Source organism: Saccopteryx leptura, chromosome 3, assembly GCF_036850995.1.
Source record: "Saccopteryx leptura isolate mSacLep1 chromosome 3, mSacLep1_pri_phased_curated, whole genome shotgun sequence".
Lineage (NCBI taxonomy): Eukaryota > Metazoa > Chordata > Mammalia > Chiroptera > Emballonuridae > Saccopteryx > Saccopteryx leptura.
The window spans coordinates 64,604,548-64,632,464 of NC_089505.1; the positions used below are offsets into that span (position 1 = coordinate 64,604,548).

The following is a 27,917-nucleotide window of genomic DNA, read 5'->3' on the forward strand; positions in this document are numbered from 1 at the left end:
GCGACGCGCAAGCCATGGCGCTGGGACTGCAGCGCGCAAGGTACTGGGGTTCAAGGGCAGGAATGATGAAAATTGGGGGTCTCTCCTTCTAGGGACCCTTGACCCGGGTGGGGAAGTGTGAGTGCAAGCTAAAGACGCCCCGAGACGGGCGGCTGGAGGCACGTCTCTGCCGCACCCTCTACCCTAGGTGGTTGCAGGGGTTGGGGGATTTCCCCAGCTGCCCCGCCTATCTTGCCAGGAGCGACTTCAGAGTCGTGATCCCCGATTTCTTGCTGCTCCGCATTCGCTTGCACTCCTGGTTGGGGGTGAAACTCCGGGTCCCCATGGAATTGAGAGTGTTACGTTTGAGCGGTTCCTGGGCTTCTGGGGGGGCGCGTTCTCCCTCCGTATGGACCCTCTGGCCTCTGAACCTCCAAGGTTGAGGTTGTTCTTTGCCGCCAGACCCCGAGATCCCAAGGGATATGGGATACACCCAAATCGAGCCTTCCCAGATATAGAGTCTCTTGGAACAGGCGGTCAGCTCCTAAGTTCAAGGTAAAAGAGATATCCTTTAATTGGACCATCCCTGACACAGTTTCCCAAACTTGGGATCCCTAGAAATATGCAGAGGCAGTCACCTTTCAGATGTTACCTGGGACTCTCCCCAGGGGCCCTTTTCTATCATTGTGAAAGGTAAAGTCACCCCCTTCAATAACAGGAAAACAGCCTGACCACTTGCCAAAGTTTAGGGCCTTATGTCCCTCCTCCACCCCACCCAGTCTCTGTGACTATTGGGGCAGGGGCACCAAGCCTTTTGAAGGGAAACCCAAAGGAGGGTGCTGTGCCTAACTCAGTGCAAGCCATGACAGGAGCAATGCCCAGCTGGGCCACCCTGGGCAGAGGGAGATTCCTGTGTTCAGCTCTCAGTAGGTGCAGATATGCTGGAGCCATCGGGAACCTGTGCTCTGGGTCCGCTGCCACGGGTCTTATCTGGATATGTTTGCATGGGGACCCCGGAAAGTGTCCTAGGCCCTTGGCATCCCCTGTCCAATCTGAGGCATCCAGGAAGCTTTGCCCCTTCCCTCCTTTCTGGCTTCCCAGGTCTGATTGGATCCGTCCACACCCATGTTTTTCACACCTCCTCAAGCCATCTCGCCCCCCCCCCCCAATCTATTCCAGTTTCTGGCTCTGGGCCCACCAGGGAACTCCATCCCATCCCCTCTGAGCCAGCCCTGGCCCAACCCCTCCCGGCGCCCCCTCCTGGCTGGGCAGGAGCCCCTCTTGGCTAAACAGAAGTGCTCTCCCTTCCCACCCAAGGCAAGCCCTTTCCTGTGGTGTCATCCCAGGGCCACACACCACCCACTCATAACTCGCACCCGGATCCCAGCCACACTCCATCCCCTCCTGCACTCCTAGGATGGCACTTGGTCCAAAGGTGGCCTGGGCGATGGTGAGTGGGGCCCCCATACCATCTCACCCCTTCCTTTCTTCCAGCCTGGGCTTACTGCCATCCCACCCCGATCACAGACATTCTCGGGAAGTTCCTGATAGGCACACTGCCTCAAAAGTCCTATCACCTTCAGGAACCCAGGTTAGAGGGTTCCCAAAGAAGATAGAACTTTTGGTATGGGCACCCTACTGGATTACCATATCCTTGGGAATGAGCATGTCAGGGAAGCAGGGAAACTCCTCGGGGCCCACACCCCAAATCCCTTCCTCAAATCCAAACCCTGACTTGGGCCTCTCAGGCCACCTCTGGGAGTCCAAAGAGGGTTCCTTCCTAGATACAGCCAAAGCCCCCCGAAATCCTCTACACTTTTTGCAAAACCCCAATACCCAGCTTGGGGTCAAAAGAGAGGCTCAGGAGCAGCCCTGAATGTGATCCAGGGTCACCCCACTTTCTCTGGGCCTTTGCTCATGGTTGGCCAGTTCTTCAGGACAGGGAAGAAATACACTTCTCCCTCTCCTGGTTTTTTGGGGGGGTCCACGCTCCAGTCCCCATTTTCAGGCCTCACCCTGGGGCCTCCAGGCCCTGGCCCCACCCCCTGTTCTCTGCTGGAACAGAGGAAGGGTGGCAAGGTTCCAGCTGCACGTCCCGAGCTGGGCAGAGTGCCAGGAGGCTGGACCAGGGCTGGGCACGGGGCCAGCTGGGGGGAGACTGTCCATCTGGGGGAATCCAGAGGCAGCTGGGGTGGGACAAGGGGAAGGGATCGAGGCCACTGGGCAAAGGAAGGGCAGGATAGGGATCCCTTGGCTGGGCACACCTGCCAATGCATGGCACTTAAGAGCACAGTTCCCTAAAGTCAGGGGATCAAATCCCAGTTCACCCACTTCCTGGCTGTGTGGCCTTGTGCCAGTGACTATCTCTCTGAGCCTCAGTTTCATATCCTGGAAAAATAGCAGCCATGCCTCCCCTCCCCCATACCACATCAAGTTGAAGAGCAGTGAGGTAACAGATCTTTGGGAGAAGGACACTCCATTGGTATGCAATAAACCATGTTCAACTCAGACAGAGCTCTGGCTGGAAATAGACAGACCTAGTGTTTAACTTGGCGCTGCTGCTAAAAGCTGTGTGGCCTCAGGCAAGTTCCATCACCTCCTTGGACCTGCTTCCTTTTCAGAAAAATAGGGAAAATACTAGTAGCTCCATGGTCATACTGAGACGCCTTGAACACGAGGGCATTGGTGGAGGGTCTCGGATCAGCAGTTGGGCTCCCTGGGCCCATGGTGCCACTGTAACAGGGAGGGAGATCGCTTTGCCTGCTTCTCAGGGTTATTGAAAGGATCTAACGGGGGTCTCTAGCTCCATGAGTGTTCAATACACCAACGCTATCATTACTATCACTATTATTTAGTCTTCTTCCCAAAGCGCTTGAGTAAAAGTCCAATTGCCAGTCCTCTTCTAAGCCCTTGATATATATTAGCTCATTTAATCTTTAAAACAACCCTGTGAGGTAAGTGTTATTACTATGCTCAGGGAGGCTATGTGACTTGTCCAAAGTCACACAGCAAATTAGTAATGGAGTCAAGACTGGACTCCTGAACCGGAGGAACTAGCCCCCACTCTGTTTAATAGGAAAGGCCAGAGACTCAGGGGTTTGTGGAGCCTGTGAGAGGCCCACATTTCCTGTCAGAGCACAGGCTGGGAGCTGAGGGGGGGTCTGCCGCAGCCACCAGCTGGCTCCTTCTATGGAGGGAGAGGTCTGCCACAGAGAAGATTACAGAGCCCAGCTGCCTGGAAGGTGGGGGCCGGCCCCACCCCCTGTTCTGTTCCCACTCTCTGTTCCCTCTGCTCAGACCTCCAGTGAGGCCCACCCACCCCCTCCCTCTGGGCAGGATGACAAACAGGGCTGGAACAGAACCAGAACAGGACAGGACGGAATGTCCTCTGGGCAGAGCAGGACTGGAGGCCCCTGCCTCCGCCCCCCAGCCAGCCAGGAGGGAAGGAATGGGGGCGATCGCTAGCTCTTCCACCCTCCACCCAGCCTGAAGAGTCTTCTCCCTCTACAGCCAGACAGGACAGTCTCCTTCCCCCTCTCCGTCCTGTCTGTGGGTGGCGCTGCAGATCTTCCTGGGAGGGAGGTTGAGGCCTCCTCCAGAAGGCCCTCTGGTTTCTAGGAAGGTATACCCCCCCACACACACACACACTTAAGAGTCTTGCTTCCCTGGGGTGGGTCACAAGGAGGGAGTTAGGAGCATGAAATCTTTAGAACCTCACTGCCTGAGTTCAAATTCCAACTCTGCCAGTTACTGGCTTTGTGACATCTTGAGTAAAGGACTTCCCTTTTTAGATCCTCAGTTCCCCTACTGTGAAATGGAGATTTAAACTGTTTCCTGCCTAGAATTCCCCTAGGATTGAATAAGTACACACAGGCAGAGTCCTTAGTACAGTGCCAGACACATAAGTGCTTAGCAAGTTATAGCTGCTTATTATCAATGGTTTTATCAATATTATAAATATAGATAAGATTATATATGCTATCTGTAATATACTGTATAATTGTTTTTAAAAAACTATAGTTATGATTCAGACAGACCTGGAGTTTGACTTTTAAGACAGTGGTAGAAACAGAAAAAAGCACTAAAACCTAGACATAGACCCAGAGCCAGAGAGACAGAGAAAATAGAAGTTTTCAAACCCTGGCTTTTCTCCTTCTAGGCAAAGTCTGCCTCATTCTGTGCCTCAGTTTCCTCATCTGTTCAGTGGGGATCATTACTTTCCTTCAAGGGCTGTCTGACTCTAAGTGGGTTAATGTATGTTACACACATGGCATAGAGACTAACATAATAAATGCTGAGTAAGTGGCATATATTTCTGACACAAAGATAACTAACTCATCCTTCTACACCCAGCACACCTCACAGAGTTCAGGCATTTGAAGTACATTAAAGGGCAGGGGTGAGTGTTTAGCTGTTGATTGGACAGAACCCTGGGCGGTTGGTTTGCTGTGTCACCCTGCGGGGCCCCTGTTGGTGGGTCCTTGAACTTTGAGATCTGTGCTCCAAGATTCTGAGGACTCAGCTTTGCTGAGGTGGGGGAAGGTCAGTGGAGGGGATTCTGGGAGGCTGTAGGGCAGGGGTTGGAAGACTGCAGGCATCTTCTTCATCCTCCTTCCCTTCCCTGGCTGTGGGCCAGTTCAGCCAGCCCCCTCCCAGCAGGAGGCCCCTCTGTCCCCCAGATGTCCCAAGGCAGGGAATAAAAAGCAGTTAAGTCAGGGAGGGCACAGAGTGGCCCTGTGAGGCACAGGAGGGCAGCATGGTTTGGCGCAGGGACAGATAAAACCCGAAGCTAGAAGCAGCTCCAGAGTGTAACCCCTCCAGGCCCAGACTGCTCCGGAAACTCCTTCGGGCCACACAGCAAGTCCGAGCCCCACGTGGCAGCGTCCCACGTGCTTGTCCAGTCTACCTCTTTCCCTTCCCGAGGGGCCGCCAGTGAACGCTTCCCATGCCCGCAGGTCGAGCACCGAGCTGCGCAAGGAGAAGTCCCGGGATGCGGCTCGCAGCCGGCGCAGCCAGGAGACCGAGGTGCTGTACCAGCTGGCGCACACGCTGCCCTTCTCGCGCGGGGTCAGCGCACACCTGGACAAGGCCTCCATCATGCGCCTCACCATCAGCTACCTGCGCATGCACCGCCTCTGCGCCGCAGGTGAGCCCCGCCCCTGGGAATTCCCACCTTGGCGAGGTCCCGCCCTCGGCAAGCCACACCCCAGGGAGGCCCCTCCTCCGGGAAGCCTTGTCCCGACAAGGCCCCGCCCCCTGACGTCTTCCCTGTCGAGTCACAGCTGCCGTGGAATCCACCTCCCCAGTGCGGCCCCGCCAGTTCTGGGCCTTCGGAGCCTGCCCCCTTAGACGTCTATCACTTGTGAGGCCCCTCCTCTTGGAATACACCCTTGGGAAGCCTTGCCTCCTTAGAACTTGGGATAGGAGGCTGGCTAACTCCCTAAAACGCCTCAACCCTCAGGATTTGGTCCCCCAGGAGGCCTTCTCGGCTAGGTCTCGTCCCCTTGTAATAAATATATCCCTGGGAGGCTTACTCAGCCCAATTTTTAATTTCTTGAGAAAGTCCCCCTTCCCCTCCTCAACTCCCTAGTTCTATTTCTTGTCCCATTAAGTAGCCATCCCTTTGAATTCCCACCCAGTTAGAATTCCACTCTTCAGGAGTCTTTCACACAGAGAAAGAAAGAGAGAGAGAGAGAGAGAGAGAGAGAGAGCGCGTGCGCTTGGAATCCGAGGACCCTTGAAAAGATTGTATTGTATGGAACGAGGAGTATCCTCCCTTGGGTTCTGCCCGTGAAACTTCCCAGACCAGAAAAAGTTACTTCTCTGGGAGGCTCTGCCACTTTAGAATCTGTCACCTTTAGAATTCTGTCCATCTGGAAGGTCCTGCCCCAAGAATTCAGAACCACTGGGAGGCTTGGCCCCTTTAGAATTCCGGCTCCCCCTAAGCCTTGGCCCCTTAGAATTTTGACCACTGGCAATTCCATCTCCTTAGAATTCTGTCTCCCTGGGGGGCCCCACTCCCCAAGAATTCCATTCTTGGTGGCTCTGCCTTCTTCCGTGGGATTCCAAGCCACTGGAATGTGTCCTCCTCACCTGGGGGGTTCCTATAATTTCCTCTGAGTGAGGAAGGGCAGAGGGGAGCTAGCCAGTGGAGCCTACGGCTAACTAGAGATGCCTCACCCACCCTGGCCTGGACACCAGGGGAGTGGAACCAGGTGGGAACAGGGGGAGAACAACTGGATGCCTGCTACCTGAAGGCCCTAGAGGGTTTCGTCATGGTGCTTACCGCCGAGGGAGACATGGCTTACCTGTCGGAGAATGTCAGCAAACACCTGGGCCTCAGTCAGGTGAGAAAAACTGCCTGCTCTGTGTCTGGTCCATACAGGTGATGCTGGGACACAGAGGTGACCAGGACCACCTTAGCCCTGCCTTTACAGGGTTCACAGTACAGAAGGAGACAGACATGTCACTGGACAGGGAGATTCAGAATGCTCAGGGCAGGGATGAGGCGGCCTATGAGGTGTGCAAGCCAGGGAAGGGTGGGCACCTGACCCAACCTGGGGGGAAACCAGGGTTCCCAGGAGGGGATGGCATTTGAGCTGAAGCCTGAAGGACTTAGCCAGTCAAAAGGTATGGAGAACAGATGGGACCAGCAATGACTAGCAATGTAGATAACTAAGGGAACAGAGCATTTTGGGAAAATAAAGACATTTATCCCAATTAGGTGCTGAGTACCATGGGAGAAGGTGAGAGAAAAAAAAGTATAGAGCAGCCATCAAGGACTAGAGAATTAGAGGCAGATTAGAAGGTTGATCTCCAGGGCACTGGGGAGCCATGGAAGGATTTTAAGCAGAAGAGAAATTGTGTTAGAGAGATCGAAACAGATTTACATTTTAGAAAGATCCCTCTAAGTGCTGCACAGAGATAGAATTGGAGCGAGTAGACTAGAGGCTGCAAGATCATCAGAGTGGATGCAGTGCCTCGGGTGGGAGAGGAGGAACAGGCACTGAGGATGGAAAAACAAACAAAAGACACTTGGGGGACAGAGCTAATTTCAGCTAATCCTTATAGCAAGTCCCACGAGAGAGTTGCCATTATTTTTCCTAGTTCATATAAATGGGCTCCCAGCTGGCATCTGTTCCTTTTCCCTGCCTTGTGACCCCACTCCGGGTACCAAGTTGTCCTTCAGTTTGAGCTCTTGGGCTTAGAAAGGTGAATGTCCTGAGCTAGAAAGTAGCAGAGTCAGAATCTGAATCCAGCAACAAGAGGAGCTGTCAGAGGAGGTAGAACCTGTCCTTCCCCCGTTCATCATTACCACTGGACTGGGAGCTTCTGGGGTCCCCTTTCCTCTGTGTCTCCTCCTGCCAGCACCTGAGCAATTCAGCTCATTGCCTGAATTGAAAAAAGGATTTGGGTCTTTGACTTGCCAAACAGGTGAGATTTGAATGGGGGAGGTGTCTCACCTCAGGGCCTTTGCACTTGTTGTTCTGCTTCCCAAAACACTCCAGAGAGCCACAAGACCACCTCACTAGCTTTCTTCAGTAATTTGTTCAAATGTCACCTCCTCAAAGAAGCTGTCTCTGACTATAGCCTCTAAAATGGCAGCCCTTCATTTCATCACTTTACCCTGCTCTAGTTTTCTTCATATTTATTATTATATTATTTTATGTTGCAACACCTTAGTTGTTCATTGATTGCTTTCTCATATGTGCCTTGACCGCGGGCCTTCAGCAGACTGAGTAACCCCTTGCTCAAGCCAGCGACCTTGGGTCCAAGCTGCTGAGCTTTGCTCAAACTAGATGAGCCCGCGCTCAAGCTGGCGACCTTGGGGTCTCGAATCTGGGTCCTCCGCATCCCAGATCGATGCTCTATTCACTGCGCCACGCCTGGTCAGGCTATTATATTATTTTATAAATAGGTTTTGTTTTGTTTTGTTTATTGGTCATCTTCCCTCACTAGCCTGTAAACTGAGTGGAAGGGACTTTGTGTCTGTGGTCACTGCTGTGCCCATAACATCGAGACAAAGGCCTGCCAAATAGTAGTATGCTGGAGAAAGAAAATGAATGAGTGAGTGAATGAATGAATAAATGAATGAGGAGACTGGTGACACAACCCTGGCTCCTGAATTAAGGCTAGGTTGATGGAGCTGGGAAGGAGGAGGTGGGCCAGGCCTTAATAAAATATTCCCTCCAAGACACCCCCTGCTTCCCTCTCTTGCAGCTTGAGCTCATTGGACACAGTATCTTTGATTTCATCCATCCCTGTGACCAAGAGGAACTTCAGGATGCCCTGACTCCCCGGCAGAGTGAGTTTCCTGGAGGCCTCTGTCCCCAACTTACAGAAACCGAGGCTGTGCCCTGCCCTCAGCCTATCCCCTCTTCCTCTGGAACACTGGACTGGACTGGAGAAAATGGGAAGAGGAGGATGTGGCCCTGCTAGGGTCTGGAGGAGCGTACCAACCCCGTGGGAAACCCTCTCAGGGTTCAGGTCCCAGTTTAAGGGATGAGGCTGGAGGGATTTTAGTAACCAGGATGCTGGAGGGAACTAGACCCTATCCAAAGCTGCCCCGGTAACCCACTTCTCCCCCTACCTCCCCATGACCCACCTAGGCCTGTCCAGAAAAAAGCCGGAGGCCCCCACAGAGCGGTGCTTCTCCTTGCGCATGAAGAGCACCCTCACCAGCCGCGGGCGCACCCTCAACCTCAAGGCGGCCACCTGGAAGGTGGGCAGGGCCTGGCCCAAAGGGGAGCCTGCTGGGGCTGCACCTGAGCCCAAAAATTCTTGCAGTGGGTTGGAGTCCAAGGGTCCTCTAGGCAGGGGACCCTGTTGGGACTCTCTCAGGGTGGGTCCTTCGGGAATCTAGGAGGTTGGGTGTCTGTGGAATTGGAGGTCTGGGGGTCCTTGTATCCTTTCTTCATCCAGATCTCTGTAGGTTTAGGGGGAATCCCAGCCTCCTGGGCCTAGAGTCCCCGTGGGGTTTATATCTGGGTCCTCAGGCCTTAATGAGTCTTAAAATCTGGAGATATTCAGAACCTCCTTAGGTCAGGTCTCTGTGAGGTTGGAAGCTGGGGGTCCTCAGAGCTCTCTGAGCTGGGTCCCTGCAGTCCTCAGGGGACTTCTCCTTCTCAGCTCCCTGTAGGCCCCACAGAGACATACCTCCCAGCCCCATGGCTTCCCCAGGTCCTTGTGCATCACACCTCCCCCCTCCCCCACCAGGTGCTACACTGCTCTGGACACATGAGGGTCTACAGGCCCCCTGCACAGACTCCCCCCACCGGGAGCCCCAACTTAGAGCCCCCCCTGCAATGCTTGGTACTCATCTGTGAAGCCATCCCCCACCCGGGCAGCCTGGAGCCCCCACTGGGCCGGGGGGCCTTCCTCAGCCGCCACAGCCTGGACATGAAGTTCACCTACTGCGATGAAAGGTGGGTGCTGCCCACATGCTCACCCGGCACCCAACTCCTCCTCTTTCTTTCTGCCCAAGTTTTCTGAGCTTTTTGTGGGTCTTTTTATCATTGATTCTCTCTCTGCCTCTCTCTCTTTGAGTCTTCCTCATAGTTTCTCCCTCCCTGTCCTGTTGCTTTCCTAAACTCGGTCAATTTATGTGACAAAGTTAGTACCACACCCAACAGGCAGTAAGCACTCAACAAACTGTCGTTATTAATTCTTACTCTTTCTCTTTTCCTCTCTCCCTCTCATCCCTCTGCTCTTCATTTTCTTCCTTCCTTCCTTCATTTTTCTGCATCTTCCCTCTTTCCCTCACCTTGGAGTTGCCCTTAGGAATGGCCACTGTAGGTTCAGACTGCTTAGGTTTAAATCCTGGCTGTGTGTCCTTAGCCAAATGATTTCACCTCTCTGTGCCACATTCTCCTCACCAGTCATACAGAATAACAGAACTTACTGTGAGCAGTTGTTCTGAGCACTCAGTGAGTTGCCTAGTACAAAGCACTATAGAAGCATATATTTTTAAAATCCTGGTTAGGCGGTGGTGCAGTGGATAGAGCATCAGACTGGGATGAGGAGGATCCAGGTTTGAGACCTCGAGGTGGCCAGCTTGGGAACGGGCTTATCTGGTTTGGGCAAAGCTCGCTAGCTTGGACCCAGGGTCGCTGGCTTGAGCGAAGGGTTGCTCGGTCTGCTAAAGGCCCACGGTCAAGGCACATATGAGAAAGCAATCAATGAACAACTGAGGTGTCACAACGAAAAATGATGATGCTTCTCATCTTTCTTCATTCCTGTCTGTCTGTCCCTATCTATCCCTCTCTCTAACTCTCTCTGTATCTCTAAAAAAATAAAATAAAATAAAAAATAAAATCCTTATTATCATTATTTTTATTTCTATTCATTCTTTCTGATCTTTCCTTTTGTGGTTTTCTTTCTCCTCTTCTCTTCCTCTCTCATCTTTCTTTTGCCTTCTTTTTCCCCCTTCTCTTCTCTTCACTCTTCCCATTTCCACCCTCTTTCTTTCCTTGTATTAGTTTCTTGTGGCTTCTGTAACATTACCATGCACACAGTGTCTCCAAACGACACATATTCCGTATCTCAGAGTTCTGAAGGTGAGAAGTCTGAAATGAGTCTCATTCATGAGACTAACATCAAGGGCATGTTTCTACTGTAGTCTCCAGGAAAAAATTTGTTTCTTGCTTTTGCAACTTTTAAAGACTGCCTGCATTCCTTGGCTTGTGGCCCCTTTCTCCATCTTTAAAGCACATCACTTTAACCTCTTCCTCCACCATCACATCTCCTGTCCTCACTCTGATCTCCTGCCTCCCTCTTATAAGAACCCCTGGGACTACATTGGGTCCAACCAAATAATCCAGGATAATCTCCTCATCTCCAGCCCCTTAACTTAATTACACCTGCGAAGTCCCTTTTTTTGTGTAAACTCATATATTCACAGGTTCAGGAATTAGGACAGGACATTTTGGAGGATCATTATTCAGCCTACCACACTCCTCTTTTTCTACTATTTCTTACTCTCTCCCTTTCTCTCTGTTACAACCCTGTTTCTGTCTATCTTGCTAGCTGGGGCTCCCTTCCCCTTCCCTCCACCCACCCTCCACCTCAGCCAGTTGAACTGACCAGGCTCCACTGTACCCCACCCCAGGATTGCTGAAGTCGCCGGCTACAGCCCTGATGATCTGATTGGCTGTTCTGCTTATGAGTACATCCACGCACTGGATTCGGATGCAGTCGGCCAGAGCATCCACACCCGTATGTGTTCCGTTCCATTTCCCTGGGCCTGAGCCTGTGCTGCGTGGCCCCAGCCAAACCAGCTAGCTCCCTGCTCCTTGATCCCCAAGGAACCCGATCTTCCCCGGTCCTTTCATACCTAACTCCTGCCCCCAGAGACTTCCCTCCCCAGTTGCCCCTTCTGTGGCCCTGAGCCCTCCCCGTCCCCCTCCCCAGTGCTGAGCAAGGGACAGGCAGTAACGGGGCGGTATCGCTTCCTGGCGCGGAGTGGTGGCTACCTGTGGACCCAGACTCAGGCCACAGTGGTGTCAGGGGGCCGGGGCCCCCAGTCTGAGAGTATCGTCTGCGTCCATTTCCTGATCAGGTAAGCGGGAGGAGGTGGGGTGACTACATACCTGGGTCTGGTCTGCATGTGTGTGGACAGGGGTGTGTGTGTATGTGTGCGTGCACAAGTGTGGATGTATGTTGTGCACACGTGTGAGTATACACACATACATGTATGTGGAACATGTGTAACTGAACACACGTAGGTCTGCATATGCATATGAATGTCATCAGTGTGTATGCTGTTAAATTAAAAAGACTATATTCAAGTCAAAATAAGGAATCTAGCAGATTCATGGGGACTTGTTTTGCTTTTTTTTAAAAATCCAAGTGTAATTTACATTTAGAAAATTTATTCTTTTTGGTGTATGGTTCTATGAGTTTGGGCAAAGGCATGGAATTGTATAACCATTACCACAATCAAGCTATAGAATAGTTTTACCACCCCCAAAAATTTTCTCATAGTGAAACCCACCCCGCCCCCAGTCCCTAGCAACCACTGATCTGTTCTCTGACCCTGGAACTTGGCCTTTTCTAAAATGTCATGTACCTGGAATTCTACAATATGTAGCCTTTTGAGTCTGGTTTCTTTGACTTAGCATAATATTTAAAATTTATGTTGTGGTATGTGTGACTAGTTCCTTTTTAATGCTGTGGTTTGGATCTGAGTGAGACCCAGTTTGTTTATCCACTCACCAGTGGGAGGACATTTGGGCTGTGTCCTAACTGGGTAATTATGAAAAAGCTACTGTAAACATTCTCATAGAGAACTTTGTGAAACCATATGTTTTCATTTCTCTTTGGTAAACACTTAGGAGTGGAATGAATGGATCATATGGTCAGTGTGTACTTAACTCCATAAGAAACTACCCAACTCTTTTTCCAAAGTGGATCCACTTTACCATTTTGCATTCCCATCAGCGATGTTTGAGGGTTCCAGATGTATCCCTGACAGTGTTTTGTCTCGTTTCTTTTTGTCTTGTTTGGTTTTAACTTTAGCCATTCTAATGGAAGTGTAATGGTGAACCATAGGCTCCACCCCTACCTCTTGTGTATCTTAGAAGTTTTCCACCATAACAACAGGTTGACAAAGACAACAAATTATCACATAAGACAGAGAAAATAACAGCTTTTCTTTGAAGATTACTTCTAGGACATGACACCATTTCTGAAGTCTTAGGAATTTTCCAAGGTTTTTTGATCTAGGAGATATTCTATCAGGAAATAGAAGTTGGTAACAGGAGTCTTCACACACATCTTTATGTTGCACAGGAAAACAACCTGATTGTCTTTTGAATGTTCTCACTTCAACCCCTTTTCAAATCAGAATCTTTGAATAACTTATAGACAGTGAAAGAGAGGGGACCTACCCCCACCTCTTCTGGAAATGCCTTTTATTCATTATGAAGAGTTGCCTTTTATGGCGAGGCCCTGGGATTTCAAGTTTTTGCACTCTATGCAAAGAGCAGAACTGGATATTTCAGTTTTACTGGCAGAAAATTGGTGAGGAATGATAGGGATTTACTCAGTGCTGGTGAATTGAGGAACGTATGGCTTAATCATTCTTACTGCTGTGTACATAGTGTATAGGGCACAGCTGTGAGAGCTATCGGTGTATATTCAGGTGCTTATACATTGTAGAGTCCACCTGCTCCTCTTTACATATAGTAACTCATTTAAGCCTCATAGCAACCTGCAGAGGAGGTACCACTATTATTCCCTCTTTACAGAGGAGGAAAACGAGGCCCAGAGAGGTTCAGCTACATACTCGAGGTCACACAGTGCCTAAGTGGCAGAGCTGGGATTTGAACCCAGGCTGCAATAGCTGCAGAGCCCTTGCTCTTAACTACTAAGCAGTACTGATTGTCTAGGAAATGATTGTGGGATGAATGAATGAGTGAAGTCCACATGCCAGCTCGAGTATATGGAACATGCACACTTATCTGTCCATGTATATCCATGTGTGTATGTGAGTGTTGCCATTTGTGCTTGTGTGTACCTAGTGTGTGTGCATGTGTACTGTGTATGCCTGTGTTTTTCAAAGGGAATGGGGAGGCTTTGGTCCAGCCTAAATTGGGATGTTTCCAGCCCAGAAGGGGTTTGGTAAGGGTGGGAAAGGATCACAGCATCTCTAAGAGCTGGCCAAAGGACCACCCACATTTTGTCTTCATGAGCATTATGCAAATGATATTCAAATAAGGTCTGGTCTGGTCCTCAGCCCCAGACCAATTCTCCAAAAGCCAGTCTGCTCAGGGAACATTTGGATTGTCTCTATAGCTAGAGACTGCGGGGATGGGAGGCACGGGGGACGTAAGAAGGATGTATTTATAAATCCATTCCCTTGAATGTCTATGAATAGAATCTTCAAAAATAAAGTCTTATTCGTTAAAATATATCTCTATGAATTCTTCATATTTGGTAATATAAGAATGTTAAATATATATTCTTCATTAATACATTTTATGAATATGTCCATGAGTGAACATCTATAAAAAGAATATTTAGTTTTTATATCTTTTAACCTCCCCCCTTTCTGCCCCTCAGTTCCCTCAGTATCCCCTTTCTCCCCAAACTATACCAAATGCCAACTCTTTTTTCTGCCTTTCCTTCCACAGAAGGAGCTTGGGAAGACACACTTAACTTTCTTTTAGATACTATTATAATAAAAAGCATTCAAGAAAAATTAAATCCTTAAAAGGAACAAGTAAATGTGGCAAATTATTTTCAGCACGATGCCCTCCTGCCCCTGGATGGGATTGCCTCCTATGCCAGGACGTCATGTGAGGGGGCTGCCTGGGCTGGGGCCGAGGACCCTCCCTGACTCCCACTCCCCTTTCTGCCCTGTACCCCAGCCGGGTGGAAGACACTGGAATGGTGCTGTCCCTGGAGCAAACGGAGCAACACTCTCGCAGACCCGTTCAGCGGGCCACCCCCTCTCAGAAGGACACCCCTAATCCTGGGGACAGCCTTGGTATGGGGCAGGGCTGGGGCCGGGAGGAGTTGTGCCCCCAGGATGCCTAGGAGAAAGCCCAAGTGCCTTAACATGGCTCACCCTCTGGGACCTGCCTCCTGCCTCCTGCCTCTTTGCTTTTCTTACTCACTCAACCACACCAGCTTCCTTGGTGCCCTTTGGAATGTGCCAGACTCTTTTATGCCTCAGGGCCTTTGCACATGCAGTTTTCTTTGCCCGGAATGCTCTCCTTTCTTCTGTCCTCCCTCTTCTCCTGCGTCCCAGGGATGATTGCTTCAGTCTGGTTGCTCTCTGCTCTGAATCCTGCTGTGGCTCCCTATTACCCCCACTCTTCAGTTTGTTCCCTCCTGCTGCCACACTGCTCTTTGCCCTCCAATAATACTGACCTTCTCAAGTCCAGCTCCTTTCTGCCTCTTCCTTCTCCCCACCCACCCATGTCCCCCCAATCCTGGACGAGCTTCCCTCCCTGTTTGTTCTTCAGGGCCTCATCTTTTCCAAGCTGCTGCTGGCAGTCCATGCTCCTGGGTGTGGTGTGGGGTCAACGGTATCCTTTCCTCTTTTGGCTCAGAACTGGCTCAGGCCACATCTTGACCTGCAGGGACTTTAGGACCTCCTTGAGGGCCCTGGGCCAGTCTTTTCTCCTAACATTCGAGCCCCCAGAGCCTAATGGCTGAGTGCTGTTCTGTGCCGCTGCAGAATTGGGTCAGTCATGTGCCCTGGTCCAACCATGTCAATTTGAAATATTAAAATATTTTGCCACCACTGGACAATTGCTAGTGTCTCAAGCCTACTGTGTGCCCCCCACACCACCCTACGTCATGCCCTCCCATAGTACCCTCCATGGACTTGCCATAATCTGACAACCAAAGGGCTAGCACCTGGCTCGGCAGGGCTCCCCCAGGACCCAGCTCCCCAGCACTGTGAATGGTGTCCTCCCTGACTGCTTGTTGAAGACATCAACTCTGCTCCCTGGGGTTGGTGTAGAGGGCTCTGTCCCTTAGCCTCCCCATCTCAATGTGTCCTTGACCATCCTGTGCCTCCCCGTCTCAATGTGTCCTGCAGACACCTCTGGTCCCCGGATCCTGGCCTTCCTACACCCCCCTTCCCTGAGCGAGGCCACCCTGGCTGCTGACCCCCGCCGTTTCTGTAGCCCTGATCTCCGTCGCCTCCTGGCACCTATCCTAGATGGGACTTCAGTAGCCGCCACCCCCAGCGCACCCCCACCTGCACGGCACCCCCAGAGCCCCCTTCCGGTAAGCAGTTCCTCACACTTGAACCCTCAGGATTCAGGCTGCTTTGTCCTCTGGCTTGGATCTTGCTGTTCTCTGGGCCTCAGTTTCTCCATCTGTATAGTGGGAAGGTTGTGGCCTGGGTTCTTTTAAGACCTAGATTCCAGATTGTTCAACTGTTATCTGGACCAAAACCTGGGATGTTGAGATTGGCCTGAGTGACCTCATCCTGGCTTATGACCAAGCACCTAGGGTCTCTGAACTTTGATCTCAAAGAGTCAAGAATGTCTGATGTCTTAAATTATTCAAATCTACATCCAAATCCTGAGTCTGCCATTTACCAGCTGTGTTACCCTGGAAAAGTGGGGCCCCAGTCTCTTAACCTGTAAAGTGAGTATAAGAGCAAATAGCCACCTCATTGGTTACTGCGAGGGTTCAATGAAATTCATGGGAAGACTTCAGTAGGAGCCGGACACCTATAATAATAGGTACTCAATAGACCATAGCAGTTATTATTTTAACATAAGAGTCCAAGTAGTCTGACCTTTGACTCAGCAGTCCATATTATCCAATGTTGACTTTCCTCATCCCAAACCTATGCCCCCCACCAAAAAATCTTTTCTTCACCAGAAAACTAAGCTGTGACCTTTGACTTCACTCTTTAGCCCTGGGATAGCTGGACTGTACATGGTTTTCCCCCAAACACCAAGACCTTTAATCCCAGAGGGTGTGGATGTCTTGGCCTCGGGCTCTGGCCTTTCAAACCTTTGCTATCTTTCCTATTGATCTATACCTAGGCACGTTGAACACCCAGGTTTAGAGCTCATTTGCATTTGCTATTTGACCTCCCTGGTGTCCAGCTGTTTGCCATTTGACCCTCACTTCTACCCTTGAGCTTAAATGTCTAGACTGGCTAACTTTGACCTCTCCCAGGCTCACGATTTCCTTAAGTCTCTACTTTGTCTCCTCACAGGCTGATCTCCCAGATGAGCTACTTATGGACATGGAGAATGCACACAAAGTCTCGGTGTCTGGGAAAGACCTTGAGGCAGTGGAGACAGACTTAGATCTAGCTCAGGTAAGGGCTAGCATGGGAGCTGACATATGTGGGCTTTAGGAAAAGGTAGTGGGATGGTTAAAGGGAATGAGTAGATGGATAGATGGATGGAACATTGTATTCATTAGGGGATGATGGTGGATAGGTAGAAGGGTGATGTTATACAAGTATTTGGGTGGGTGGATAGGTGAATGGATGGATGGATGGATGGATGGATGGATGGATGGATGGATGGATAGGTGTGATGTTTGGATGGGTAGTTAGATAGATAGATCATTGGTTCATTGGATAGATGATGAATGAATAATGTTGCATGACTGAGTGAGTTATTATCCATGTAGTTAACCTGATCACCATCTCTTCCTCCCCCCAAGATACAGTTTCTTTGGAGGTCAGGCTGACTTCACATGGCCCAAAGCCCCAACCTTCTAATCACATGGTTGACCATTCAGTGTAGCCAGCCCTCATCCTGAATCATCTTGTTAGCCCACCATGAACAGCAAAGACACAGCTATCACCCAGGAAATTCCAGTGGGTTAGATGTTACCTCCCAGGAGCCAGGACAACAGCCAAATCTCTTTGGGGGCAAAGTTAACTCTTCAGTACACAGGGAAATTGAGAATTCTCAAGACTTTCAAGCCCCAGCTCCTTCATGTTTAACATTTTTTCCTTTAGCGTTTCTCTCCTCTTGCCTTTTACTCCAAGTAGCTAGAAGAGATTACGCAGCCCCTTTAACAGCCTGGCTAGAAATCTCCTTAGCTAGATCACCCAGTTCACTAGTCACATTTTCTGCTTTCCACACAACTGCAGGTGGCAGTGTTGCTAAACTTTTAGCTACCACAAATCAAAATTCCCCTGCCCTGGCCAGTTTGCTCAGTGGGTAGAGCGTCAGCCTGGTGTGTGGACATCCCGGACTGGACTCCTAGGTCAGGGCACACAAGAGAAGCAACTATCTGCTTCTCTCCCCCTCCCGCTCCCCCTTCTCTTCCTCTGTTGCAGCCAGTGGCTCAGTTGACTAGAGCATCGGCCCCAGACGGGGGTTGCTGGGTAGATCCTGGTCAAGGCACATGCGACAGTCTGTTTATCTCCCCTCCTCTCATTTAAAAAAAAAAAAAATTCTCCTTTTCTATGTTTTCCAATACCATGTTCCTCACTTCCCTTTGAGCCCTCACTGGCAGGCTCCTCTCGGTTTAGATTTTGACTAATTCTTTCTTCAGGGTAATCTAGGCTTTCTCTGCCAGGCTCTCTGGGCAGTGGGCTTTTGTTACAGCAGCACCCCACTCTTGATACCAAAACCTTATTTGTCATCTATTTCTGGATAACAAATTACTCTAAGATTTAGAAGGTTAAAACAGCAATCAAGTATTACTTCCCATAATTTCTGAGGCTCAGGGGTCTGGGAGCCACTTAGCTGGGTGGCTTTAGTGCCAGGTCTCATGAAGTTGTAGTCAAGATGTCATCCAGGGTGTTGTCATCTGAAGGCTTGATTGGGACTAGAGAACCCACTTCCAAGATCACGCACTTAGCTGTTAGCACGACGTGTATTTCTTGCCAAGGGGGCAGCTCACGATGTGGTTTTTCCCAGAGCAAGTGATCTGGGAGAGAGCGCAACAAAAACAAAGCCATGTTGTCTTTACAACCTAATGCTGGAAGTCACACAGCATCACCTCGTCACTATCCTATTGTTCCTCGGGCAGCCCTAGTCACTGTAGTAGGGGACTGCACTAGGGTGTGAGCACTAAGGGAATAGGATCCTTGGGGGCCAGATTGGCAACTGATTATCACAGAATTCTCATACCCATTTTACATATGATAAAAATGAAGCTCAGAACTCAGGCACACATCTCAGCAGTGGTGGAGCTGGGACTCTAGCCCAGGCCCACCCAAGGCCAAGGTTCATGCTCTTAACTCCCTCCTGCCCTCCACAGGACGTCGATGCCCTGGATTTGGAGATGCTGGCCCCCTACATCTCCATGGATGATGACTTCCAGCTCAACTCCAGCGAGCACCTACCCAAGGCCTACCACAGACCTCCGGCGGCTGCGCCCCGACCCCGTGCTCGGAGCTTCCACGGCCGGTCACCTCCAACCTCTGAGCCCTCCCTGCTGCCCCGCTGGGGCAGTGACCCCAGGCTGAGCTGCTCTAACCCATCCAAAGGGGACCCCTCAGCCCCCTCCATGGCTGGGGCTCGGAAGAGGTGAGCCACCGTAGAGGGAGGATATCAAGGGTATAGAGAGAGGGTCCCTGACCCCTGTCTTGCCTCCTCCCTCCTGAACCGCCTCATCGTTCCTCCTACACTGACCTCTGCTCTGGCTGGACCCTCAGTGTCCCCCACACATGGCATGTTTTTCCAACCTCTCTGTCTTTGCCTAGGCTGTGCCTTCCTTCCGGAGTGTCCTTCACTATTTCTCACTGTTCATCCAAATCCCACCAGTCAACCAGGGCCCCCTCCTTTGGAATATATTTATATCAGGCCTAGTGACAGTTTTTGTCATAGTTGAGGACATTGTCACAATGTCAGAGAAACTATCTAGAACTAAGTTTCTCAATACCTTTGAGACTCTGTTGAAAGCCATGACTTTCCCCCCCAAAATTTACACACACATAGACACACATTTTGCATATAATTTCAGAGGGTCTGTGTCCCTCTTTTAAGGATGTTAGATTCCTAATACCCTACATCTTTTCTCTCCCAGTTGTGGGCACGTGCCCACTTAGTTTCCACAGTGGTCTCTTTACTATCCTTATGAGGCTCTTATGCATACATTTCAGTATTCCCCAAGGCCCCCATCTTGGAGCTACGTATACAGTGGGCGCGCTAATAACGACTTGTCAAATGAGGAAGGGAAGAAATTAATGAATATAGTAGGTGGAGGGGTGGATAGATGATGGATGGATGGCAAGTGGGTGAGTGGATAGATGGATAGATACGTGAACGAATGGAAGGATAAATGAATGGGGTTTGTATGGGTGGGTGGATGATGGGTCATTGAATAAATTAATGGGAAGATAAATTGGTGGATGGGTGGGTGGGTTGGTGAATGTATAAGTAAGTGCTTGGGGGAGTAAATGAATGTTCATCATTTACACACACTGGTACCCACACCTGCCCACATTTGCTGTGTTCTGAGATTCTTGACTGTTTCCCTCTAGGTCCCTGGCCCACAGCTCAGAGGACGAGGCTGAGGGAGTGGAGCTGCTGGGAGTGAGACCCCCCAAACGGTCCCCCAGCCCAGTACCTGAAAACTTCCTACTGCCTCCCCTCAGCCTGGTATGTGTGAAGATTTGTGGAGTTCTCTGGCCCTCAGAACCCAGCAGGCTTAAGCTTATTGTTCTGTGGATGGGAAAACCAGGGGGGACAGGGGCTGGCTGACAGTCAAATGAAAGGTCAGTAACCCAGCTGAAGCTAGGACCTTGATATTCTAGCTCAGGTAATACAGTGTGTCTGTAAAGTCATGGTGCACTTTTGACCGGTCACAGGAAAGCAACAAAATGTGAAATCTGCACCAAATAAAAGGAAAGCTCTCCCAGTTTCATACCTATTCAGTGCAGTTCGATGTGGGCTCACGCACAGATTTTTTAGGGCTCCTTAGGTAGCTATCCCATATAGCCTCTACAGACTCGTCACTGACTGATGGCCTACCAGAACGGGGTTTCTCCACCAAACTGCTGGTTTCCTTCAACTGCTTATCCCACCGAGTAATGTTATTCCTATGTGGTGGCACTTCGTTAAAAACGCGCCAATATTCACGTTGCACTTTGGTCACGGATTCGAATTTAGCGAGCCACAGAACACACTGAACTTTCCTCTGTACCGTCCACATCTCGACTGGCATGGCCGTGGGCTGCTCCGCTGTATACACGGTGTTACATTATCATCTGCGCATGCGTACATGCTGCCACATCATCCTACAGAAACTGGGAGGGTTTTCCTTTTATTTGGTGCAGATTTCACATTTCTATCGTCTTTTGTTGCTTTCCTGTGACTGGTCAAAAGTGCACCATGACTTTACAGACACACTGTAGGTTATGAAAGGGCTTTGCAAATTTATGTATGTTGGTAGTAAGTGCTAAAAATAAAATTAGGCAGGGGAAGGGGAGAACGATAAGGGTTAGTATCTGTAGGAATCTTCTCTGCTCCCGTGGCCCCCCTTCCAAACCTAGAACAGGTCTTGGCCTTGTATGATTAGTGTAGCATTAAGAGTACAGACACTAGAGTCAGACTGACTTGGGTTCAAGTCCCAGGTTGGCCACCTAGTAACTGAGACCTTGGACAGGTGATGTCACCACTCTGAGCCTCAGTTTCCTCATCTGAAAAGTTACATCCCATAGGAGTACATGAGAAGCAAGTGAAATCAGGCCCTTTGATGGCCCACAGCTGGCTGTAGACAAGTGAGGGCATAAAAACAAACCAGACTATAGCAGCATCCCTTTCCCCACAGCCTCCCTACCTCCTGACTTGTGCAGCTGTCAGTCCTGCACAGTAACAATCAGACACCCTTTTTAAAAGCCAGCCTAGACTGTGTGGCTTCCACAGGATCTCCCTCCAGGACCTTCCATGGTTCCGTACTGCCCATAGAAGACTTCTCTGGCTCCTCACCCAACATGGCTGTTTGAACATGAGGGGTGTGATTGATAATATCCATAGCTTATATTTATAAGTGCCTACCATGTGCCAGACACTGACTGCACTAATTTCTTGCATGATCAAATTATTCAATCTCCATGACCATTCTTTTTTTTTTAGTGAGAGGAGGGGAGGCAGAGACTGACTCCCTACATGTACCCTGAACGGGATCCAGGATCCAGGATCCACCTAACAAGCCCACTAGGGGGCGATGCTCTGTCCATCAGGGGCCCTTGATCCATTGCAACAGGAGCCATTTTTCAGCATTTGAGGCGGAGGCCATGGAACCCTCCTCAGCACCTGGGCCAACTTGCTCCAATTGAGCCATGGCTGCAGGAGGAGAGGAGGAGAGAGAGAGAGAGAAAGCGAGAGGGGGAGGGGTGGAGAAGCAGATGAGCACTTCTCCTGTGTGCCCGGGAATCGAACCCAGGACATTCACACGCCCGGCCAATGCTCTAGCACTGAGCCAAACCACCAGGGCCTTCATGACCATTCTTGAAATAACCATCATCATCACCATCATCCTCCACATTTACACCTGAGAGTTTAGGCAACGGTATCAATCAGAGTTAGGGCAGGAAACAGCATGCCCAAATGGTGTGTTGAGCATTTAATAACAGGATTGTTGGCAAAGGTGTGGGCAGCACGCAGGGATCAACAAAGGTTGGTGCAGTGTCCCGGGGCACACAATGTGGGAAGCTGGCCTCATCCCTAGCCTGAAGGCACAGGGCAGGGGATGGTCATTGGATCTCGGAGAAAGGAAGGTCTACCTCCTAAGAGCCGAAACCTTCCGTGGAGGGACACAGCCAACCCACGACAACCCAGCAGCTAAAAGATCAAACACCCCCCTTCTCCCTCCTCCCACCTGTTGGCATCTCCCATTCTGTGAACCCAAGAGGGACACGCAGAACCAGGATGAGCACTGATGGAGTCCACACACACAGCCTGCTGGGGCAGAGAGGAAGGAAGAACGAGGCCCTAGAGAGACATGCGGAGTGTCTGGGCCAGCGACTCACCTGAAGTCACACAGCTGATAAGCAGTCACTGAACCCACAGTGCCCTTAACCACTGCACCATCCTGCCTCCTCGGCAATGATGATGATGGTGATGGTGATGATGGTTATGATGATGATGGTGATGGTGGTGGTGGCCTTGTCTCTGCCCTGCAGAGTTTCCTTCTGACAGGAGGACCAGCCCCAGCAAGCCAGCAGAATCCCAGCACCCACCTTCTGGAACTGAATGAGCCGCTGGGTGAGTAGCAGCCTGGGTATTCAGAGGCCCTGGGCTCCCTGTCCTCTGGAAGGTGACCGATGGCTGAGAGAGGGCTGGGGCAATCCTGAAGGCGGGGGGAGGCTGTCAGTGCCCACATGCAATCTTGGTGGAAATGTGCAGCCCTTCCCTCCTCTCAGGGGCACTGTGGGGGCAAAAGAGAGACCCTGAGGGAGGCTGGGGCTGGCAGAGCTACCCCTTGGCATGGAAGCTGGGCCCAGCCGCGGGCCTAGCTCTCCAGAGTCACACCCTGGTCATTAGCAGCTGTGTAGCTTTGGGAAATAGTTTTCGCTTCTGAAGCCTCACTCTCCCCCCACCCCAGTCAATCAGAACCTGTTGTAATAATTCCTGCCTGATGGAGATGTTTGAGGACCTGTAAAGGCATCGCACAGGAAGAACTGAGCATAGACTGGTATTATAGTAAACACTCAAGAAATGCCCACCTTGTGGCATGCTGCTACCACAATTCTCCGCAGAGTGCGAGACGGGCTGCTCTGTCTGTTAACCTTTATCACCATTTCCCAGTCCGACTGTCAATAGCCATAGTTCCATCTAAAACCTCCAGGCATCAGTCAGCGGGAGCTTTCCAAAGCACAAATCTGACCCTGGCCTGCCTCTTCTTGAAATTCTCCCATGGCTCCCCAGTGCTCTTCAGGGAGAGACTTCACCTTGGACTCAACCTCTGGGGTCTGACGGCAGCCTCATCTCAGACCACTCTCGGCTTCACAGCCTCTGTGTCAGCCACTGTCGCTGTCTTCTGAGTCATTCTGTCCTTTGTACATGTAACAAATATATAGAGAACACACAGTAAAAGCCAGACAGTGCCCTAGGGGCTGGAGACACAACTGTGAACAAAACACACAGAAATCCCTGCCCTTGCAGAGCTGACTTTCTAGTGAGGGAGATGGTTGAGAACAAAGAAACAAAGGCAGGAAAGAGTAAAGCGAAGATTGCCCCTAGAGAAATATTCCTACAAAGGCACATGGAGCTCTGGGGCGGGGCGATTCCAATTAGAAGTATGATTAGGCATGGTCTTCTTGAGAAGGTGACATTTGAGCAAAGACCTGAAGGAGGTAAGGGGTGCATCATGACAATTTCTGAGGGAAGAGCACTCCAGGTGGAGGGAAATGTGAATACAAATGTCCTGGGGTGTAGGGAGCATATCTGTTCTATTTGAGGAAAAATAACGCCAGTGTGGCTGAAGCAGAGAGAGGAGGGGCGAGAGGTGTATGGCAGATTTCACAGGGCCTCAGTAGGGCATGGCAATGACTTTGAAATCATCTTACTTGAGGAGGCTGCCTCAAGGCCTTTGCATATGCTGACCCATGTACCTAAAATGCTTTTCCATTTATTCTTTGCCTAATGACTGCATCCTTTAGATCTCTTATCAAATATTACTCCTTCCATGAAGCCTTCCCTAATTTCCTAAGCTCAGGACTCATAACACTCATCACAGACCACATTTACATACGGGTTTACGCAGTTATTTGATTATTGGCTGTCTTCTCCCTGTGGGTGTGAGGGCCGGGCCTGTCTTGGTCACTGCTGTACTCTGCTGTGGGGGAGGAGGCTGGCCAGTGGCTGGGCACAGAGCAGATCCTCAGTATATATTTGTAAATGAAGAGATAACATTTATCTAATATTCTGCCAAGCTCTGTGCTAAATTTATGTACATGACCTAATTGACTCCCCTAACTGGAATGCCAGCCCCACAAGGTCATGGAGTTTCATCTGTCTTGTTCACGGCTGTGTCCCCAGTGCCTGTCACACAGTAGGTGCTCAATAAATGAGGCAGATATAAGTATCTCTGCCTTCCAGGTAGCAACAGCACTAGTTATTGTTACATGGATTCACCCATTTACTCCTCACAACAGTCCTGGGAGAGAAGCACTGTATTTAGCTCATTTTACAGATGAGGTAAGCTAGGCACAGAGAAGTAAATTCACCTGTCCTAGGTCACACAGCCTGTAAATAGCGAAGCCTAGATTCAAACTCACGCAGAGTCTGATTCCAGGCTTCTTACCTACTGTCCTGAACATCCCGAACACCTGAAGTTCAGACAGCAGAACTTGCCCTAGATTTCACTGCTGTTTGAATGCAGGTGTACCTGCTTCATCACCCGCTTTTAACCATCAAGAAAGGCAGACAAGTTGGGGTGATAATTCCCCACTGGTTTACCTTCTATCTTCCCCCACAGGCCTGGGCCCTTCACTGCTCTGTCTCTACCCCGATGAGGACACCACCCAACCCAAGAGCCACTTCCAGCCAGTGACGAGCTTGGCCCAGGCTGACTGAACCAGCCCCTCTTCCCGTCTCCCTGCTCCTTCCCAGAAAGGACCTCAACCACACTCCAAGCTGGCCGCCAACACCCCGGGTGGGGGAACCAGGAGAGGGGCTCCCCTCCTCTTAGTGGTCCCTGCCCACCTCGGGCCCACCTCAGTCCTCACCCCTCTGCCCCTCCCCCATCTGGGGGCTCTTTGGGGTGGTCTCAGCTCAGTGACCTCCAGGAGGGGGTCCCTGGCCCCCTCCTCCTCCTTCTCTCAGGACTTCCCTTGGGGTTCTTGATACTGGTTACCTCATCCCTTTCTCCAATTCTCTTCGCTTTATCTTGGGTAATTGGGGGGAGGTTGGGGTTCAGGTCTGTGTTTTTAGGCTCTGGGACATATTGATAACCATAATCACATTTCTTCCCATCTATATTTCATTTATTATTTTTGTTGTTGTTGTTGTTTTCATGATATATTTTTAATTGCTATGAATTGCCCAGAGTCCATAAGAATGTGGGACTCCAATCTTCACCCCCCACACTGAGGTGTCAATGGGGAGGGAGCCTCAGCCAGGCCTTCCTCCCACACCCTCAGACTTCTGACTGAGTCTCTAGCCTCCCAAGCAGCCACCCAGCTCTGCCTAACTGCCTGCCCCTCTACTCTGGACCCCTGCTGCCCCAGCCTCGCCTGGACACTGACTTCATTTGTGGATCTCCTAATCCAGGTGTAGCCTCCAACTTCCACTGCTTCCAGATGATACAACCTCTAACCTTTCTGGTTATAGACCACACAAATTGAGACCCTCTCTGTTTCTAGACTGCACAACCTCCAACATGGTCGGGTGTAGACCCATCATCCTCCAAACCCCTCTGATTCCAGATCTCACGATCTTCATCTCTCCTCACTCTGGATCTCACAACCTCCAACTGTACTTTCATTCTTTATGGTCGCCAAAGTTGTCTGGTTCTAGGCCTCACAACCTCCAACTCCCTCTGGCTCTAGAGCCTCTGACCATCAGAATCCTCTGGTTCTGGAACTCACTCTGAGTTTCTATGGTTCTAGACCTCTCCCTGTAAACTCCCTTTTTCTATATGTCACACTCTTCCATTTTAGCTGATTCTAGATCTTACAACTGATTGTTTTCTTTGATTCTGGAACCCACAATCCCAAGCTATTGGCTCTAGTCTTCCCAATCTCTAACACATTTGGTTCTAAACCCAGACTTCCTAATTTCTAAATTTCTTGATTCCCAGCTCATTCCTTTTAACTTTCTGTACTCAAGATTTGCTTTTCCCATCAAAAAGAAGTAAATGAGTTTTATGTCTCGATCTTATAACCAGTACCTCCAGAACTGGAAACCATGCTTCAATTCTTTTCTGTTCTAGACCTCATGATCTGCACCATTCACTGGTTTCATACCACACAACCTCTAGACTTGGCAACTTTCAGGGCCCTCTAATTCTAGATCTGATTATCTCCCTTTTCTCTGGTTCTAGAACTTGGCCTCAAATGTATCTGATTTCAGACCTCATACTATAAATTCCCTTTGTCCTAGACCTAGTCTCTAATGCCCCCTCACTCCAGATTTTATGACTCCAAATTACCCTGGGTTTAGAACTCAGCCTTCAAACATCTGATTATAGACTCTGCCTTATAAATTTCTCTGGTTGTAGACCTTACAAATCCCAAATCCTGATTCTAGATCTTATGACTTCAAAATCCCTCCAGAACTTCCCTCCAGAACTTGGTCTTTGGGCTTTTTCTAATTCTAGTCCTTCCTCTGTAAATACTTCTGGTTCTAGACCTCACAGATGCCAACTGCCTCTGATTTCAGATCCAAGTTCTTCTGGTTCTGGAACTCAGCTTCCAAATGCTTCTGATCCTAGAATCCAAACCTCACCCTATAGATTCCCCTGGTTCTGAATCTCACGACCATGACTCCATAATTCTAGACTCCAACCTCCTCCCTCTGTTCTGGCCTTCCCACTCCACTCACCTTGCCCCAATTCCTACTCTCTTTCTTAAGTCTTCCCATTCCAGCCCCGTCATCTGAGTTTCTCTGCTCATGGACTCCATGCTCAAACCTCTCCATTCTCAATCTCATATCCCTAGCATTTGTGTTCCTAGGACCCCCTCCAGTCCCCACCTCGGCCTTCCAGATATGCACTCTCCTTTACTTTATCTACCCCAGTTATCTGGGGAACCTGGGGCTCTCTCATCCCCTTGGAGGTTCACAATCCAGACTCCCCAAGCCGCACAGGCAGATGCACAGCCCTATTGACATATCACGAGGCGGGGAGAGAGGCTAAGACTCTTCAGTTCTCCGCCACCACCCATATGTCCCCAGCTCCCTTTCTACGATGGTGCTACTCTTGGTCTCCCACAGGAAACGGCCTTCCTCTCTCAGTCCAAGTCACCCCCTTTCTGAAAGGCACTTTTCACTGTTCTTTTTTTATTTTTCAGGGAATTGCCTGTCCAGATTGGTGCTATGGGGGGAAAAGGGTTGCACACCTCCCTCCTGCTGGGGGTGACCTGAGCCCTCAATAAAGAGAACTGTGCCAGGCTGGGGGATGGGAAGGGACTTGACCAGCCATGCTGGCTCTGAAATCCACTAATCTCTATACTACCATAAAGACCTCGCCTTGGTAGGCACCATAACTCTGTGTGTTGACTCATCTGTGGAGTTGCTTCAGGAGATGTGGGTGTACTGGGTGACAGGTGTCCATGTCACTTTGTCATTCTATATGTATGTATGTAGCTCTCTGTTCTATGTAACATGTGTGTCTGGTGATGTTGTCATTCTGTGCATAATTGTGTCCTTGTGACATAATTCTGTGAACCTGTGAGGGGGGTTGTAATTCCTTCTACATGTGTGTGTTAGTATCTGAGTGAAATGCTTCTGCCTAATATGTTTCTGGTTATTTTGGGTTTCTGTGTTCCTGAGGTGGGAAGTATTGTGGTCTGTTTGGTTATTTATTATTTGGTTTTTGTATGTGGTTGT

At 50.1% G+C, this 27,917-nt stretch overlaps 1 protein-coding gene across 2 annotated transcripts; it reads left to right on the forward strand.

Moving 5' to 3' along the window:
* HIF3A (hypoxia inducible factor 3 subunit alpha) lies at positions 1-27,559 on the forward strand. Of its 2 annotated transcripts, none has more exons than XM_066373812.1 (15): positions 1-40; positions 4,935-5,125; positions 6,181-6,326; positions 8,200-8,284; positions 8,589-8,701; positions 9,196-9,404; positions 11,087-11,193; positions 11,389-11,536; positions 14,349-14,467; positions 15,530-15,720; positions 16,670-16,774; positions 18,682-18,950; positions 19,907-20,024; positions 22,550-22,631; positions 27,380-27,559. In XM_066373812.1, exons 1-15 carry the CDS (start codon positions 15-17, stop codon positions 27,445-27,447), a joined length of 1,977 nt encoding a protein of 658 aa, XP_066229909.1. In that variant the 5' UTR covers positions 1-14; the 3' UTR covers positions 27,448-27,559. The 2 variants fall into 2 exon arrangements, with proteins under 2 accessions (XP_066229909.1, XP_066229908.1); XM_066373811.1 differs by having other exon boundaries at positions 24,847-27,552.
* The last annotated feature ends 358 nt before the right edge of the window (positions 27,560-27,917 follow it).